Source organism: Pseudophryne corroboree, chromosome 1 (genome assembly GCF_028390025.1).
Source record: "Pseudophryne corroboree isolate aPseCor3 chromosome 1, aPseCor3.hap2, whole genome shotgun sequence".
Taxonomy (NCBI): Eukaryota; Metazoa; Chordata; class Amphibia; order Anura; family Myobatrachidae; genus Pseudophryne; species Pseudophryne corroboree.
Window position 1 is genome coordinate 748,118,138 of NC_086444.1, and position 19,600 is coordinate 748,137,737.

Below are 19,600 nucleotides of genomic sequence, written 5' to 3' on the forward strand. Positions count from 1 at the left end.
CTGGCAGAATGGAGTACGCATTTTAGTGTATCTTTTCAAGCACTTTATATGTCCTTACATTCTGATATGGGAGATGTCCGGTGTGGACACCTACAGGTATCCCAGGTAATTGGTATTTTTCCTTTTGGTGGAAATACCTTTATGGCACTGTTTCAATAGGTGTGTATCTGTGGTGGTGGGTCCATTAATGTAGCCGTCAGGTACCCTTGGGGGCCGGTGAGGCATATTGCTTGTGACTGTATATTACTGTTCATTTGCAGACTATACACATGCTGTTTCTAATGGTGAATTGATGACATGATATATCACCCGTCTTGATAAAGGCCTGTGACCAGACCGAAACGTCGACAATAAAAGCATTGGTGATTTTATGAAGAAATATCTACGAGTGTTTATTTGTGCGAGTGCACCTTCCAAACTATTTGGAACTTTCTACGATATATGTGTGGACCCATTCGGTCCATTAGGAGCACCCACCATTTGATGAACTTTTACTGATGAGAGTGCAGGATTATTGTTGTTTGTGTTTGTGAGGCCTACCAATGGTAGTTCTCATTTCCTGACACCCATCTTCTAGGCATGGACAGTTCTGTGCACTCTATAGGCATTCACATTACAAATGGTTTTTGTTTTTTATTGACATTTTCCTTTTTTGCATTTTGAAATGTTTTATGTATGTGAAATTTATTGAAGTGTCCCGATACATATGAACCTGAATTTATATCAGGAGTGTTAATTAACTGATTGGGGGTAATCAATATGGCGCAAGGAGGGGTGTATTTAATGGACGATGGGCTATTAGCTAAGGCCGAAATTGAGACGGTCTCCTTTACGGATGATGAAATAGAAAAATTACTGTTTGACAAAATTGACTTCGAGGCATTACCAGCCGAGACGTCGGCTGATATCTTCTTTAAACTATTAAAACATAGACAAAGAGAAGTTGACCTTACCCTACACGGGCAATTTTTGTCTGAATATGTGCGGAAAAAACAAATTCCGCGTGGGTTTCGAATAAATAACATTCCTACTTTAGGTAGAAATAACCCTGTCTTTTGTAGCCGGTGGTGCGTGGTTCTAAATAAGTGTTCTTTAGACCTTATAGCTTTAGTAGTGGAGGAAGTGGGGCATGAATTTAAAAAATTGCGGGCTGATGCAGAAACTGTAGTTAAGGTAAATACAGCTACTCTTATGGAAGATAAGTCCCAAAATTGGACTGAGAGACTACAGACGCAAATTGATAAATATAAGCAGGATCTCATTTCTTTCAAGCGAAAAAAACTTGCAACTGTTGCCAATGATTATACTAACCATGCCGTGTATAGGTGGCTATTAGGCAACAATGCAAATGAGAGACACAATCAACCTAATAGGCGACAACGAACCATCCCGGTGTCGAGAGACTATGTGTCTTCTGCTTCCACTTCTGATACAGAGTATAATGAAGGACAATACAAATCTAATTTTTTAGAACAAAAAGTAGATCGTTATACCCTGCACAGCCGACCGCTTCGAAGCGGCACAGACCGCACACGCGGCGAGGGGGGTACTGGCCGAAGAAGGGGTCGTCGGAGACGGATTTAAATATGGTTTTCAATCTTTCAACTACGACCCTTGATGAAGCCCAACTGAGACTACTTTCTAAAGGACTCTCTTTTGTGCCGACATGTGAAGTCAAACCCTTCCAACAAACGGTTGATCAATTTAAATTCAGAAGGACTATGCGTTTACGCGAGTTCTTCAAGGACGCTACCTCTAGTAAAGAACGACCTAAGTTTAAAGCTAAATCCACATTTGATCCACCGTCCACAAACTCCAGCATTAAGACATTTTTACGTTTGGTGCAGCGTGAAACTAAGGTGAATAAGCCCAAAAGATTGTATGACAATCTTTCACCCTCCGAACGCATAGCCCTAAAACAACTTAAAGAGGCTGACCATTTGGTAATAAGGCCTGCCGACAAAGGTGGCGCTGTTGTGGTGCAGGATTGGGGTGATTATGACCATGAGGTCACGAGACAGCTCTCCGACACCACAACTTATGTTAAACTTAATGCCAATCCGGTCCCAATGATAAAACAGAAGCTTGATGCTACTATCAGAAGAGGCCTTGAACAGAGATGGATCTCTGAAGACTTGGCACGATTTTGCACTGTTGAATACCCAAAGTGCCCCATTATATATCTATTGCCAAAAATCCATAAAACGCTTACACAGCCACCGGGACGGCCCATCATTGCCGCTGAGGGGTCTCTTCTTCAACCGCTTGCTATTTTTCTTGATAGTTTACTGCAACCCATGGTTCATTCTATCCCTAGTTACTTGAGGGACACTGGGGACTTTCTCCAACATGAATCAGACATCAGGGTGACCAACCAAACCCTTTTGGCTACCCTTGATGTCTGTTCATTGTACACCGTAATACCCCATCATGCAGGTTTAGAAGTTCTAAGAGCAGCATTTGACAGTTCACCATGCACTGAATATCCCACAGAATTCCTTTTGGAGTTGATTGAGCTGGTACTCACACAGAATCACTTTGTATATAAAAAAGATTTTTATATGCAAACTGCTGGCACAGCAATGGGGTCAAATTTGGCACCGGCATACGCAAACTTATTCATGGCATGGTATGAGAGCACATATATTTTTCCAAAATACGGGCACAATATCATTTTTTTCCGTAGATTTATCGATGATGTCTTTCTATTGTGGCAAGGGATGCAGGCTGAATTCAATACGATGGTGGATGAGTTGAATGCACTACCTAGTCCTATAAAATTTACACAAACGAGTTCCTATACAGAAATTCATTTACTGGACGTTACTCTTATGAACACAGGCACACAATTGAGTTATACTCTCTTCCGGAAGCCTACGGATCGCAACCAGTTATTGTTAGCCACCAGCCATCGTCCGTCAGCTCTAAAAGAGAGTCTGCCGACCTCACAGTTCTTAAGGGTAATGAGGCTGAATTCTGAACCGGGGCTAAGAAATGAGCAATGCAATGAAATTACTACACGCTTTTTAGAACATGGTTATTCCCCAAAACAACTACGGGGGTGCAGACAAAAAGCTGAACAGATATTTACCGGTACTAAACCTAAAAAGAAAATCCAAGATCGTTTGATCTTCCCTTCACAGTTTGATGGCAACTCTGCTAAGATGAAAAAGGCATTACAACGTCATTGGCCTATTATCAAATCAGATGAAACTCTACCCTTTTCAAAAACAGGGGTACCAATGATGGCATATAGAAGGGGAGCTAATCTCAAACAGCTCCTCATGAGACCTAGACTATTTCCTGAAGAAGATTCTATCAACACCCCTTGGACCGCTTTGATGCAGTCCAAACCGGGTTTTTTTCGTACGGTAGTTGCACTACGTGCCGGTCTATGATTATGGGATCTACATTTAGCCACCCACATACTGGAAGAACCAGTCGATTGAAATATCATCTGCATTGCCGCCTAGATTTCATTATATATATATTGAAGTGCCCGTGTGGGCTGTACTATGTTGGCCTTACTACCCGAATGTTTCGTGATCGGATGGCTAATCACAGGTCTTCAATACATACAGCCATCCTTACGGGGAAGACTGATAAGCCAGTAGCTCACCATTTCTTGGAGGCTAGGCACCAAGTGGCGAGCCTCAAGTGCAAAATTATCGACTGGATCCCTCCAAATCCAATAGGAGGGGATCGAACTTTGGCCCTCAAACAACGAGAGTGTTATTGGATATACACTCTCGATACAGTTGCACCCAGGGGTCTTAACGAAGCGAATGTATTACATCCTTTTCTGTAGTAGCGGGTTTCCTTCCTGTTGTTGGGTTCCAATACAGCAAATAATAAGGGGAACTTCATTCTGATACAGGATGTTGGTATATAAGCTTGTATATTAATTCAGGTCATTGGTATTTGTCAGGTATTGTTATATGTCTAGATGTTTTTTTGTTACTGTACTACCATTTGCTGTGAATGACTCACCGGCCTCCTGGGTTTCTAGCATACATTTGGATCAGATAAGCGATTAGTTACCCACAGTGATGCATATGTGTGTGTTTATATATGTGCATATGCATTTACGCAGGGTTGGATGTATGAGGTATTCAAATTGGCACCTGTTTGAGTGTTTTTTTTTCAGTTATGAATAACTTACCTAATGTGTATGTCATTAGTTGTGGTTTTTATGATGATCTATCAGTGCCTATTGAAAACCTAGGAACCTGTTGTTAATACTGATACTAGATTAATAATCTCCATTTTAAAAATGTTTAAGATTGTTAGTAGATTGTAGCGAGCAGGTGGATATACTATTTAGCTTAGTGCTGGGACATTCTAGCACTTTACCCTGGTTGCTTGGCAACGGGGATGCTATGGTGTGCTGGGCGCTTCCGGTTACTGAGACGCACGGAAGTACGCCATTGGAGCGCATGATGACACTACCTCGTTTTACACAATATTTGGATGGCCCGGCGCTGTGGTGCGGTCACTTAGCAACAAGGCCGCTGTGTATGTCTGGGCACTTCCTGTTGCTGAGCCGCGCGGAAGTGCTGCCGCTGGAACGCATGATGACGCATTTCCTGTGGCATTGCACTGCGGGCGACGGCTTTTGGCTGGAGCTGGCGCGGGTGTTCATATGGCCGGGTGGCCTGACCCACGGTTGTGGCATTGTTTTGCGGTGTGTCTAGGGTACTATAGCGTATACATTATATTTCTATTACGAGTGAATCATGATTAAGGGGGTGGCGCCCGGAACGGACGTCACTTCCGGCTTTTTGTCCCTGGGCTGAAGTGAGTATTGATCTTTTACTTTATATTATTGGATATATGATTATTTGCATTTGTGATCCGTATTAGAATGTATTGAGGGTATTTCCCATTTGGTTTTAGCAGGCTGGACTAACTTTGATGCTAATACCATTACCATCTGCACCGCTGCTTCATTTACTTTATGACGACTCCAATGAGGTATGGAGTTAATGTCTCTGATGTGGGTTTAAACAATGGAGGTTGGAGTATTAATTTGTTTATTGTTTTATTGTTTTATTATCTCTCTGGCAGAATGGAGTACGCATTTTAGTGTATCTTTTCAAGCACTTTATATGTCCTTATATTCTGATATGGGAGATGTCCGGTGTGGACACCTACAGGTATCCCAGGTAATTGGTATTTTTCCTTTTGATGGAAATACCTTTATGGCACTGTTTCAATAGGTGTGTATCTGTGGTGGTGGGTCCATTAATGTAGCCGTCAGGTACCCTTGGGGGCCGGTGAGGCATATTGCTTGTGACTGTATATTACTGTTCATTTGCAGACTATACACATGCTGTTTCTAATGATGAATTGATTACATGATATATCACCCGTCTTGATAAAGGCCTGTGACCAGACCGAAACGTCGACAATAAAAGCATTGGTGATTTTATGAAGAAATATCTACGAGTGTTTATTTGTGCGAGTGCACCTTCCAAACTATTTGGAACTTTCTACGATATATGTGTGGACCCATTCGGTCCATTAGGAGCACCCACCATTTGATGAACTTTTACTGATGAGAGTGCAGGATTATTGTTGTTTTTGTTTTTATATATATATATATATATATATATATATATATAAAATAGTTTTATTATGTTACGACGGAGTTCTCATTGCATAGGCAGTTTGCATAGTATGTATAAGTACTGTAGGTGATGTAACATGTCAAATGACAATAATATAATAATGAATAAGAAAAATAATGAAATTCAAAGGCTTTAAACATGTCAGAATATTCATTAGAATGGAGACCACCAGCAGCAATGACAGGTTTACTAGCATCCTTTGACATTTTATGAGTTGTTTAGTTTAGCAGTTGTTATTAATGTGACAATAGGTTGTAATTTATTGATGCATTTAGGATCATCAAGCCATCTACTAACAATTGTCTCCCGCAGTTGCTGTTGTAAATACCTCACAGTCGCAATGGAGAAGTATGAAAATCTGGGTCTGGTGGGAGAAGGCAGCTATGGAATGGTGATAAAGTGCCGACACAAAGAAAGCGGCAGGATAGTAGCCATCAAAAAATTCTTGGAAAGTGACGATGATAAAATGGTAAAAAAAATAGCAATGAGAGAAATCAAATTACTTAAGGTAAGAACTTTGTTTTCTAATCTTTCTTCTTTGTAAGAGCTGATGTTTAAAAAGAATTACTTCAGTAGAGAACATTTAGTAACCTGGAGATGATCAGTCAGTAATTTACTGTATGATTCCAGCTAATACTAAGATCTGCAAATATTATTATTCCACCCCTTGTGTTTGAAAAGCAACATGTATACTTTTTAGCTTCTCTGCAAACGTAAGCATTAAGGACATTTCATGACTTTGTACCACCCCAGATAGTTAGACATACTTCTTCCCATGAGTTAAACGATTCCAGCAATGGAAAGATTGACTTTCTAACCATTCCTGGGGGGTAACCCCAGGCCCGGCGACAGGGGTGTCAAAGGGGACAGTTATACCGGGCCTCGTGATTCTGGGGGGGCCCCGAGGCAGAGGGGCACAAAAGAATGTGCACCAGAGTTTACTGAGATTCATATCACATAATCTGCTCCCCCTGTCAATTAAGTTTTAAAAAAAGATAATTAACCTGCTGCTCCGTTCCCCCCTCCCTCCCCGTGTTACATTGTCACTTGGCCGGGTCCTGCGCTGCCGATGTATAATACTGCGCCGGACCTCCCACCAGGCAGGCCACCCAGGCAAAAAAAAAAACACCCCCGGCAGCGTCCCCTGTCCCGGCGACCCCTTCTATCCCAGCAAACCCCTCCCCGGCATCACCGTCGCTTGAGTCACCTGATGGTGTATTAATGAATGACGCCATCGGTACTGTGCCCGCGCTATCTCTGCTGGATTATTCTCTCCCCCCCCGCTGCAGCAGAAGCAGATGACCTGGCTTGCTGCAAGCTGATGACTGGTATATTTAGAAACAAGATTTATATATGACTTGTATATTTAGTTTATTTAATTGACATCCATATATATATATACATATATATATATATATATAAAAACATCTTTCCTGGGTACAAGTTCAGGGGGGATGGAGGGGGTTGCAGGGGGGCCCCAGAGGTAGAAGTGTACCGGGCCCCGAGATTTCTGTTGCCGGCCCTGGGTAACCCGCACCAAGATTATGTTAATTTTTATGTATTTGTTCAAATTTAGTGTACCTTATCTTATAGATAGTTGACCCAGATTTGGGAATATTTAAAAAATGCTAATATATAACTTAGTAACTCAAGGTTCTAATTGTGCTATCAACTGGCTTGATTCAATATGTATTACCAAATCCCCGTAGAGAGTGGAAAGAGAGAGAGAGTGGAAAGAGAAAATAAACCAGCTACAACTTGGGTGCACGCAAACCAACTAATATCGTTAAAATACAATTTTTATTTAGGCTTCATTAATCTCCTATATTAATATATGATACTGGCTTAAATGCCTAAATATAAGTAGTTATATCTCTATGTATATTTATTTGTTATATTTGGATTAAAAAACGTCCTTTATTTCATATTTCCAAGCAAAGTGTTAAAATCAAAAAAAAGGAAAATAAATGTGGAAAAGTATGAAACTTAATAAAGTGAATAAATATTTATTTTACTATAGTGCCCTGAGGAAGCCTTTATGAGTGAAATGCGCATCGGTTCTTAGCAATGTGTTTCCTATGTATCATGTAAACATGTGCATAATTCCATAGTCATTAGCTTGTATTTTATGAACATCAGTTTTATATTGACAGTATTGAAGGAGGAATACTGATATATGATTCTATCACACTGCACACGCAGTCACTCTGTATAAACTGTTGGGTATTACCAGAGGCGTCACTCACCTCTGTAACACCCAGTGTGGCAACGAGGGAAAAGGGTCGGGGCTTCGTGGGAATGGGTGGGGCTTAAATAGAGGGGTGGGGCTTCGCGAACGGCACCCTTTTTAGCCCATTGAAGGCACAAAAGGGGCGGGGCTTTGTGGGAGGGTGCGGGGCTATGCATCCTGACACCCATTTTTTTTTGTCACTGGGGGGTGTTGGAGGTGAGGGCTGACTCCCAGGGGTGCTGTCCCTGCAGTGCTAGCTCCTACACAGTGACAGGAGCCGAGTGCTGCACATAATATAACAGTGCAGCATTCGGCTCCTGTCACTGTGCAGGAGCCGGCATTTTGGTGTCACCCCTTGGCGAGTGACACCCGGGAGCGGGCCACACCCCCTGCAACCCCCTTGTGACGCCAGTAGGTATTACTACTGACGTGATATAAGCTGTCATGCTGCACATGTGGTCACTCTGCACATATTGTTAGATATTGCCATGATTACAGTGTAGCACAACACAGGGGACTGTCTGGAGTGAAATATATAGTTGTTGCTACCCCGCATATATTGTTACCTTGTACATATTACAGGGCATTTACACAACCATGTTATGGCATAACTTGCAGTAATACATATGAGCATATATAAATGACAGCTGTTGTAGATCATGACTGAATAATATAGTCACTGGTCTTTACTGCCTATGAAATTATTAATGAGGATCTAACATCACTGCCTTATAATAATGATTTATCAATATTCATTGACTCGATTTACCGTATTTAAAATACTCATATACATTTTTATGTGGCAGATGCAAACAATTACAAATGGGGTTGTGTACATTTTGGTGAAAGTCCAAACCTGACTTAATTGTGTTATCATATAGAGACATATGCAGTGGTGCTGAGATATCAAATTAACCACCACATTATTACATTATAATACTTACCTATCGGGATTATTACATTGTTGAGGCTTTTATTGTGGTGGCAGCCTTGCAGAAACTATATTGACAACAAACAAAGAGGAAGGGGGGTGCAAATCCCCACCCCCAAATTCCCTTCCGCACACTGAAAATTACCTGTAACCATCCCTGAATCTATCTGGTAATAAAATTCAGAGAATTCGTCACAAATGTTTGCAAACACATGTTTAGCTGCTGGCCACTTCACGGCTTCTCTGATACAGCAGTCCTAACTCTACTTGATAGCAGTGCCCACATAGGGCCATGTAATTTGTCACAGTACACCTCATGATAAAGGCTATTACTAAAACACTTCCAGACAGAGAGCTAACTTACCCGGGAGCCACCCCCAGGATCTCCCATTGGTTGAAGCAGCTTAATTGTTATATACTATCTAGCATAATTGTGGAACACTATTGAATACCAGAATATATTTAGGTTTTACATTTATAATACATGGCCACCACAAATATGTGGCAGATACACTTAATTTAATTTTGTGCCTAAATCAGTCCTCTAATTAGGAAGATGATATATATATCAATTGTACTAATTAAAACCTCCACTTTTCTCTGCTGATGAGTATTCCAGTATATATGTTCTGTGACCATAAATATTCTCCATATATGAGGGTTGCCCAAAAAGTAATGCCTAAATGCTCATAACTCAAAATGTATTATAGATACAGATTTGAAAATATGCAGTAAAATACTTTGAAGTCTTAGTAACAGAATGACTCTACTCAAAAAAAATCACCATCTGCTCTCAAACATTTTATCCACCTCTAAACCCAAGCTGTGAAGCCACTTTGGACCCAGGAACATATGGCATTTTGAACAACCTCTATGTCATCAAAATGTTGACTCCGGAAACAGTTTGTGAGAGGGCCAAACAGATGGAAGTCAGAAGGGGCCAAATCAGTATGTGGCAATATTGCCCATCCTATTTTGGCAATGACCACAGATGTTGCCATCGAAGTGTGAGGTCTGGCATTGTCGTGGTGTAAGATGACATTTGACAGTGGAATTGTTGACTTTTTTTTGCGGATGACTTCTTTCAGCTTCTTAAGTGTAATAATGTATCAATCACTGTTAAATGATTGGTTTGGTTCCAAGTAATTGATGAGAATAACACCTCTGCAATCCCAGAAAATTGTGGTCATGACTTTGTTTATGGATCGCTGTGATTAAAACTTTTTTGGCCTAGGTGAACTTGGGTGTTTCCATTGCTCCGAGTGGGCTTTTGTTTCTGGGTCACAAAGGAATCCTAGGTATCATCTCCCTTAATGACATTTTCCAAAAAACATATCAGGGTTGGCTTCAAAGTTGGTCAAAAGCTCATTGCACACCTCTGGGCCTTATGATCCCTGGTTAATTGCCTTGGAACCCATTTAGCACACACTTTACGATATCCCAAATCATTGATTAGTGTTTCTACAGTGCCATGGCTACATTCAAGTTCATCATTGATATCTCTGATGGTCATACAACGGTCTTTCTGAATCATGGCATCTTTGTGTCGGTTCTCTGCTGTCACAGCAGTTGATGGTCTGCCACCTCGAGGTTTGTCGCACATGGACGATTCTCCCGATTGAAAATGCTTCATCCACCTTCTGACATTGCTATAGTCAATTGTACGCTCACCATACACTTTTTTCGTCTTCTGTGGATTTCTGTAGTACTGCAGCCATCTTTTTCCAGACATTCAGTGATGGCTCTTTGTTTCATCTTGGATTCCATGGTATTTCTTGGACTACCTACACAAATATATATATATATATATATATAGCTAGCAGACATATTAAAATACAAACTGACAATGTTTCAAATAAAGGTTGCATATTATTTCAGAATTATGAGCATTTAGATATTACTTTTTGGACAACCCTTGTATAACACTGTACAAATGTCCTTTAAATAAACTAGTGGGATATAATAGTCTTATACTGCACTAAATGGTGTATAAATAATTTACTTTCTGTAGAACAGTGACAGTGAAGAATTGTTACATTATTTGGATACATCAGTAACTATTAATTTGCAATTGTGCAGAAGCACACTGAATATGAGAACTATACTCTGGAAGGAAACATTTCTCAGCACTTTGCAACATTGAAGTCAGCAGAGTGATTATTTGTTTTTTTACTGTTATAGTACTGTATGTACAGTAGATATAATACAGGTTCATGCATATGTGAATAATAAAATATGAAGAAGACATTAAGGAAACAACGCATTTGCTTTTGTTTTGAACTCTTTATTCACTTTATTAAGTTTCATACTTTTTCACATTTATTTTCTTTTTTCGATTTTATCACTTCGCTTGGAAATATGATATAAAGGATGTTTTTGTCCAAATATTACAAATAAATATACATAGAGTTATACCTACTTATATTTGGGCATTTAAGCCAGTATCATATATTAATATATGGGATTCATGAATCCCAAATAAAAATGGTATTTTAATGATATTAGTTGGGTTGTGTGCACCCAAGTTGTAGCTGGATTCTTCTTCCCATGTTGAAAGGCTCTGCCATTACAACATTACAAGGCTGCTCTGTATTGCGGGTAGTGTAGAGTTTACCTTCCTTTTCAAGATCCTGGTTCCTGAACAGACATGAGCTTTAACCAATTGATTTAGTAGCTGTGTTGGGTGATTATTTAGGAGAAGGAACAGTATGATGCAGCTTCTCACTTTGGCCCTCATTCCGAGTTGATCGCTCGCTAGCTGCTTTTAGCAGCAGTACAAACGCTAAGCCGCCGCCCTCTAGGAGTGTATCTTAGCTTAGCAGAAGTGCGAACCAAAGGATCGCAGAACGGCGTCTAAATTTTTCTAAGCAGTTTCTGAGTCGCTGTAGACCTACTCATACCTTGCGATCACTTCAGACTATTTAGTTCCTGTTTTGACGTCACAAACACGCCCTGCGTTCGGCCAGCCACTCCCCAGTCACGCCTGCATTTTTATCTGACACGCCTGCGTTTTTCAGCACACTCCCTTAAAATGGTCAGTTACCTCACAGAAATGCCCCATTCCTGTCAATCACTCAGCGATCAGCAGTCCGACTAAAAAGCGTCGCTCGACTGTGTGTGAAACTACATCGGCTTTTGTGAAAGTACGTCGCGCGTGCACAGTGCGCACCATACGCATGCGCCAGAAATGCCGATTTTTTTGCCTGATTGCTGCGCTGCGAACAATGGGAGCTAGCGATCAACTCGGAATGAGGGCCTTACTGCGATCTGAAGACTAAGGACTATTAGTAGTACCTAGAATCTCCCGGAATTCATCTGGGCTGCAAGTTATTAGCTTTGTGGTTCTGACTCTATGAAAGTTTCTGCCATGCACAGTTTAGAGCCTCCACTCTAGACTTACCTGTTCACCCAAGCATTTCAATAATGTCCCTTTAGTTGCTAAACAAATTGCAACCAAAATGCTTAGCTCTCTCAGCATTTGTCCCCCTCAGCAACTGAGCCTGGGCTGCTGCTGCATTTCTCCAACAAGCCAGGGCCAGGGTAAAGCATAAACCCCACCTCTCAGCGCCCCTGGCCATACAGCCAGGGCGAACGCATGCTCCTCAATCGCCACTGCCACCTGGATCTCCGCCCACAGCCGCCAAGGCCCCTCCTCCCCCTCTCCGGCTCTCCTCCACACTTTTATGCTGGGTACTCACTAGGTGATATATTGTCTGTCGCAGCAATATATTTTTAGCTATATCAGCGCATTTTGCTATGTGTATGAGCAGTCCACTGACCGCCCATCCACTTGCTGCAGTGGCTGAAGTCACAGCTGGGCAAGCCAATTCAAATGCCTGCTCAGGTGGATGAAAGTACGTACACATCGACTGATCAGTAACTGTCTATACTTACCTGGATTGGCCGCTCAGTCCACGCCACAGTGGGTCCACCAACATATGTGTCTGGTATGTACCCAGCCTTACCTGTGGTCTGCGCAGTTAAGAAGTGTAATTTGTAGTGCTGCCTCGGTGACTGTATGATTGGGTTACAATCGTTAGGTCAACACAACTTAGATCGACACTCATTAGGTCGACCACTGAAGGGTGACAATGCCATAAGGTCAACATGCATTAGGTCGACGTGGCCATTAGGTCGACATGTACTAGGTCGACAGTTCAAAAGGTCGACATGAGTACCATTCCAGTCGTGGACTACGACTGGAATGGTAATCTGTGCCGAGCAAAGCGGTAGCACCTAGCCCGAAGCTGCGAGGAGACATGGTGCACTAAGTTGGGTTCCCCGTCACTTTACGAAGAAAACTACAAAAACAGTCAAAAACCTCATGTCGACCTTTTGACCTGTCGACCTAGTACATGTCGACCTAATGGCAATGTCGACCTTCAGTGGTCGACCTAATGAGTGTTGACCTAAGTTGGGTCGACCCAATGACCCATACCCGTATGATTCGCGAATGCGGAGCTCTGAGTCCAGACTTAATGACAGATAAGCACTCAGCCCCTGGCTCAGCCTCTGCTTGCAGTGTGACTGAGAAGTAACTTTAAAGAGATAGAAATATCCTGTCTGTCCTCAAAACTTACCTGCTTATTCGAAGAATACCCTTAAATTCTAAAGTATTTCATCACACTAATATTTACTTAACATAACACCGAATGACTTAAAATACAGTTTCACAATTAAGTCTGCGTGTTCTGGCCAGATACTTCTTGCTAGTGCACATTAGGTTTAATTAAAGGTAGTATTTTAAGTGTTACTCTGCGCTGTTTCCTGATGTTGGCTGACTTTGCATTGCTATACTGAGTGCTTGAATGGTGCGAAATAAATGAAGTAGATTCCTTCCTGAAAACCGCAGGGGTTTTAGCTACCCAGAGTATACTGTATGTCCTCTATACTGTTCAGTTACTGACTGCAAACTTGCACTTATTTGATGCTGCACAGTTAACTCCTTAAGCAGTGGTTTTAAGTGTTTTCTTTCCTGGCACAATCTAGTCACTATTTCAGTTACAGTACCTCAGAATAGATATGGCTGACAGCTAAGATTGCTTCTGTTTATCATGAGGGAGCTGTTTATTAACTGAATAAGGCCTTTTCTTTACTAGCCTTGAGAGTTTCTCCTGCTAATAATACTGGCTGCGCATTATTCCAGTCACATACATAGAATATAGGCTAGCTGCTGCTGAGCTCTTTAGTAATGTATCTGTCTGATAAAACTGATTTGTCTGCTTTCAGGGGCAAATGTAGGATTTGTAAGGGGGAGTTTCCAGAATTGATATTATGTATTATGATCAGTGCTTAAAGTGGTCCTAGAGAGGTGGTGGAACTCCCCCCCTCCCCACGGTGCCCATGTAATAAAGGTATTGCAAGCGCCTGGCAAAAAGGGGGTGTGGCCTCAAAAAGAAGGGGGCGTCGTTACACAATAGTAATAATGCCCACAGTAGTAGCACCCAAGTGTAAATTTTGAAGTGGAGGTATGGAAAAGTAAAGGTTGTAATTATGTGCGCACCGAAGGCGCGCGCACTCCTGAAAAGGGTGCGTGCCCACGCAAAAGGGGCGTGCCCTTCAGTGTAGTTTACCACACCATATACCCCTTATACACATTATGCACCACAATAGTAGGACCCCTTTCACATTATACCACACAGTATGAGCCGAAATTCACATTATACCACACAGTGTGAGCCACATTCACATTACACCACACAGTATGAGCCAAATTCACATTACACCACACAGTTTGAGCCAAATTCACATTATAGCACACGGTATGAGCCTGTAATTCACATTATAGCACACAGTATGAGCCGAAATTCACATTATAGCACACAGAATGAGCTGAAATTCACATTATACCCCACAGTATAAGCCAAAATTCACATTATACCACACAGTATGAGCCAAAATTCACATTATAGCACACGGTATGAGCCGAAATTCACATTATAGCACACAGAATGAGCCGAAATTCACATTATAGCACACAGAATGAGCCGAAATTCACATTATAGCACACTGTATGAGCCAAAATTCACATTATAGAGTGACAGAGTGACAGGGAGAGTGACAGCAGGGACATGGAAAGTGACAGCAGGGACATGGAGAGTGACAGCAAGGGCATACAGTAGGGACTAGGGAGAGAGAAAAGGCAGCAGTGTAAGATTACCTGTTTAGCAGCGGCAGTGGTCTGTGGTGTGGTTGATGAGTAGGCTGTGGCAGGCGTGGAGTGGAGGAGGCTGTCGGCCTCGGAGATAATGCGGAGGATGAGGCTGTGGGCATGAAGAGGTCCAAGGGCGGGTTGGCAGAGGAGTCTGAGGGTGGCTGCAGTGGATCTGGAACCAGTCTGGCTTTATTATCCCTGCCGCCGCATTAAGCTCCTGTGACCACAGCGCTAATATTTCAAAACTGCTGTGGACCGGCAGCCAATCAGCGACAGATTTGAACTAGAAGCGCTGCTATCACAGGAGCTCAATGCGGCGGCAGGGATAATAAAGCCGGCCTGGTCCCAGATCCGCTGCAGCTGGGAGTCTGGAACCAGGGTTCCAGTGCGGCGGCGATGGTAGGGGTGGAGCGACGGAGGGCGGACCGGGAGCTCAGCTTCTTTGTCGTCCCAGACAGTAATGCCCACAGCAGTAGCACCCCTTATACTATGCCCACAGTAGTAGTGCCCCTTATGCAATTCCCGCAAAAGTAGTGACACTTTATGTCCCCAGGAGTGGTGCCCCTTATGAAGTGCCCCCTTTACAATGCCCTCATTAGCAGTGCACCCCATCAGTAATGCCCTTAATGGTAATGCCCCTGTGTAGTATTGCCCCCAGTAGTAATGTTGCCTGTAGTAATGCCCCCAGTCGTTTAGCCCCCTGTAGTTTAGCCCCAGTAGTCATGCCCCCACTGGTAATGCCCCTGCAGTTATGACCCCAGTAATTTACCCCCCCCCTTTAGTTTAGCCTCCCAGTGGTAATGCCCCCAGTAGTTTTGCCCTCATGTGGTTTAGCCTATGTAGTTTAGCCCCCAGTGGTAATGCCCCCTGCAGTTGTGCCCCCAGTTTAGCCCCTGTAGTTTAGCCCCATGTAGTTTGCCCCCGTTAGTAATGCCCCCAGTAGTTTGCACTGTTAGTAATGTCCCCAGGAGTTTGCCCCCTTGTAGTAATGCCCCACTGTAGTTATACCCCCAGTAGTTTAGCTCCTGTAGTTATGCCACCTTGTAGTTTAGCCCCCAGTAGTAATGCTGCCAGTTTAGCCCCCCTGTAGTTTGCCCCCTTGTAGTAATGCCCCCAGTAGTTTGCCCCTTTGTAGCTTGCCCCCCTTGTAGTTTGCCCCCAGCAGTAAAGCCCCCCAGTAGTTTGCCCCTTTATAGTTTGCCCCAGCACTAAACCCCCCAGTAGTTTGCCTCAGTAGTAAAGCCCCCCAGTAGATTGCCCCTCTGTAGTTTGCCCCCAGTAATAAAGCCCCCCAGTAATAGCGCCGCTGCTAGTACACATATGGGATGGGGGGGGGGGGAGGCACCATACTCACCAAGCCCCGCTCCCGCCGCAGTCCTCTCTGGGCGTCTGCTCCTCGGCACTATGGGAGAGACGTCTCCAAGTGGAACTGACGGAACGCAGTTCCGCCCCGTTCCGGCTCACTTTAACCCCTGATTATGATGTTATGTACATTGTCCTTCCTGATAGCGGATTAAACTCCGAAACGCTGAAGTACAGTACAGTACGTACGTGTGATTTGTGCCATGCTCTTAGCCTGTTACTCAATTCTGGCAAGAATTGTATTGTAGGTTTTTACTGTAGGCTGAGTGCCTTCTCTGATGGACTGTATAGTTGTTCGGTAATTTACGTTGGTTGGAGATCTAGTATATAGGCATATCTTGCTTATCTGACCCACTTTGTGTTGTGACCGGACCCCTTTTTGGTCCCCCAAGGGACTCTGCTCTTCCCACTATACAACTCTCAGTTTGTGGCTTCATGCGGACTCCATTCCCCTCCTCACATCATGTCAGTGCTCCTGTGAAATGATCGATTTATTTACAGTTTCTTATATAGCGCTGCACATTATGTATCTCCTGATATACTCTGAGCTGCTGGGGGACCGTACTACTTCCACTATATAACTCTCAGTGTGCGGGTTCGTGCTACCTCCATTCCCCTCCTGACATCATGTCACTGCCCCTGTCACATGCAGCCCTGTCCTGCCTGACATATCATGCATCTCCTAATATACTCTGTGCTGCTGGGGACCCTGCTTCTACCACTATATAACTCTCAGCATGTGGCTTCCTGCTACCTTTATTCCCCTCCTCACATCATGTCACTGCCACTGTCACATGAAGCCCTGTTGGCACTGACATAGTGCATGTGCTGATATAGTCTGTGCTGCTGGCCCACCCCTAGGGGTGCTCTGGGTGTGTTACCTCCCACATTGTTTGTTCCCAGAGTGTAAGTCATATGTGTAGCAAGTTTGGTGTAAATTGCACCAGGCATTCCAGAGTTATGCTATCTTCTGAAATTCTCTGTGCTGCTGCCTCACCCCTAGGGGTGCTAGTGGTGTGTTACCCCCACAGTGTTTGTTCCCAGATTGTAAGTCATATGTGTAGCAAGTTTGGTGTAAATTGCACCAGGCATTCCAGAGTTATGCTGTCTTCTGAAATTCTCAGTGCTGCTGCCTCACCCCTAGGGGTGTTTTACCCACACAGTGTTTGTTCCCCGATTGTAAGTCATATGTGTAGCAAGTTTGGTGTAAATTGGTCCAGGAATTCCGGAGTTATGCTGTCTCCTGAAATACTCTGTGCTTCTGTCCAACCCCTAGGGGTGCTATGGGTGTGTTGCCCCCACAGTGTTTGCTCCCAGATTGTAAGTCATATGGGTACCAAGTTTGGTGTAAATTGCTGCAGACATTCCGGAGTTATGCTGGAACATACATATACGCATACATACATACATACATACATACATACATACATACATACATAAATACATACATACATTTTTGGCGATTTCTGTAGATGGGCAGTGACACTTGTAAAACAGGTTCATAGGAAGCACTGGGAACCTAAGTAGAAACTACCTGCCAAGTTTCAAGATTGCAGGCCTTGCAGTTTAAGAGATTTCGTGATGAGGCAATCAGTGAGTCAATCTTCTTTTTTGCCTTTTATATTTTATATATATATATATATATATATACACACACACACACACACACACACACACACACACACACACACACACACACATGTATATATACACACACATATATATATATACACATATATATACATATACAAAGCAATAGTGAAAATGGCGCCCTAGGGAACTATTATAGGCTCCCTATTCTAATTATATAAGTAATATCATTTGACATAACTGTTATAAACATGAACAATGGGTTCCAAGACATATATTTTATTTTAAAAATGATAAAACATATGAGCTATCAGCAGTGTTCATATAGATATAAAATATCTTCAATATGTCAGCCCTTTACACTATACAGTAGGGGTCTGGTTTTAACATAAATACATAAACACTTCTTTCGTGATATCCTCCTTCCAATATTATAAATTGGAGGTCACCTAGGAACAAGATAGAGTACCCTGGGGTTAAGTCACCAAGCCCTATGCTGATTTATTTAATAACGTAAGCATTGCTCTGGTTCAGGCACCTTGTGGATTTTAATTTCACAGCATGCAATTAACACCTGGAGGATAGGCTAACAGCATTTGACTTGTAAAGCATGAATTAAGCACCACAGTAAAGAAAAGGTAAAAAAAAAAATTTTCTACACACAACAAATTTTCCCACACTACACGACAAAGTATACAAGGTTCTTGTATAACTGCATTTTTTATGGCTTACCAGTCATACTCGCAATTACCGGAACATTCTACCTCGTTAGATCCTTAGCCACACCAGAGGAGTCCGGCGTCTGTGCTGCACCACAGCAGCGCAGTACCCCATACAGGCCACCAAATATGTAACAGGGTCACAGAAGGCAGGACACACAACAGGCAGATTCCCAGGTGAACCGGGTGGTCTTCTGTATGCCGGCGGTCGGGCTCCCGGCGCTCAGTATACCGGCGCCGGGAGCCCGACAGCCGGCATACCGACACTTATTTTCCCTCGTGGGTGTCCACGACCCTCATAGAGGGAGAATAAAATAGTGTGGCGCGCGTAGCGCGCCACCGTGCCCGTAGCGTGGCGAGCGCAGCGAGCCCGCAAGGGGCTCATTTGCGCTCGCCACGCTGTCGGTAAGCCGGCGGTCGGGCTCCCGGCGCCGGGATGCTGGTCGCCGGGAGCCCGACCGCCGGCCAGCCGTAGTGAACCCGGTGAACCAGTGTCCTTTAATGGTAGCAGACACTGCAATTTAACATATACATATAAAAGGCCTGGACAAACAGGCACAGTGATTAAAGATGCAAGTTAAAATATGCTGCAATAGCATGCTGCCACAGTCTGCTATGCACCCCAGCACGGCCAAATCAGAATGTCCCTGGCACTACGGAAACTCAGGCCTACTCGCTGGCCACTATTCAGCACCAGTACCCAGAGCCCTGGGTGAATGGGAGTTTTAAAATCTTCTTATCTTCCAGTGATGACTTGCAGCTGGACTTGTGCAACCCTGAAAACCCGGAGTTCGAAACCTCCACTGCTACTGCAGATGCACAAGTATTACTTTAGCCTCACTTGGAGTGAGCTGATCCCACCAGAATGTGGGTAATTCAGGTGTAAGGTAACCCCTCTCACCACAATTTTATTATATATATATATATATATATATATATATATATATAGCTAAAGTACCTGGCGTTGCCCGGGTTTAAATTTTC

General features: G+C 43.1%; 1 protein-coding gene across 2 annotated transcripts in view; it reads left to right on the forward strand.

The window, feature by feature from the left end:
- The window catches only part of CDKL2 (cyclin dependent kinase like 2), a 178,723-nt gene that overhangs the window by 38,966 nt on the left and 120,157 nt on the right, over positions 1–19,600 (forward strand). For both annotated transcript variants that reach the window (XM_063916747.1, XM_063916739.1), the window contains exon 2: positions 5,943–6,138. In XM_063916747.1, coding sequence (XP_063772817.1) covers positions 5,971–6,138 — 168 coding nt within the window. In that variant the 5' untranslated portion in view covers positions 5,943–5,970. The remainder of the gene's footprint in view (positions 1–5,942; positions 6,139–19,600) is intronic.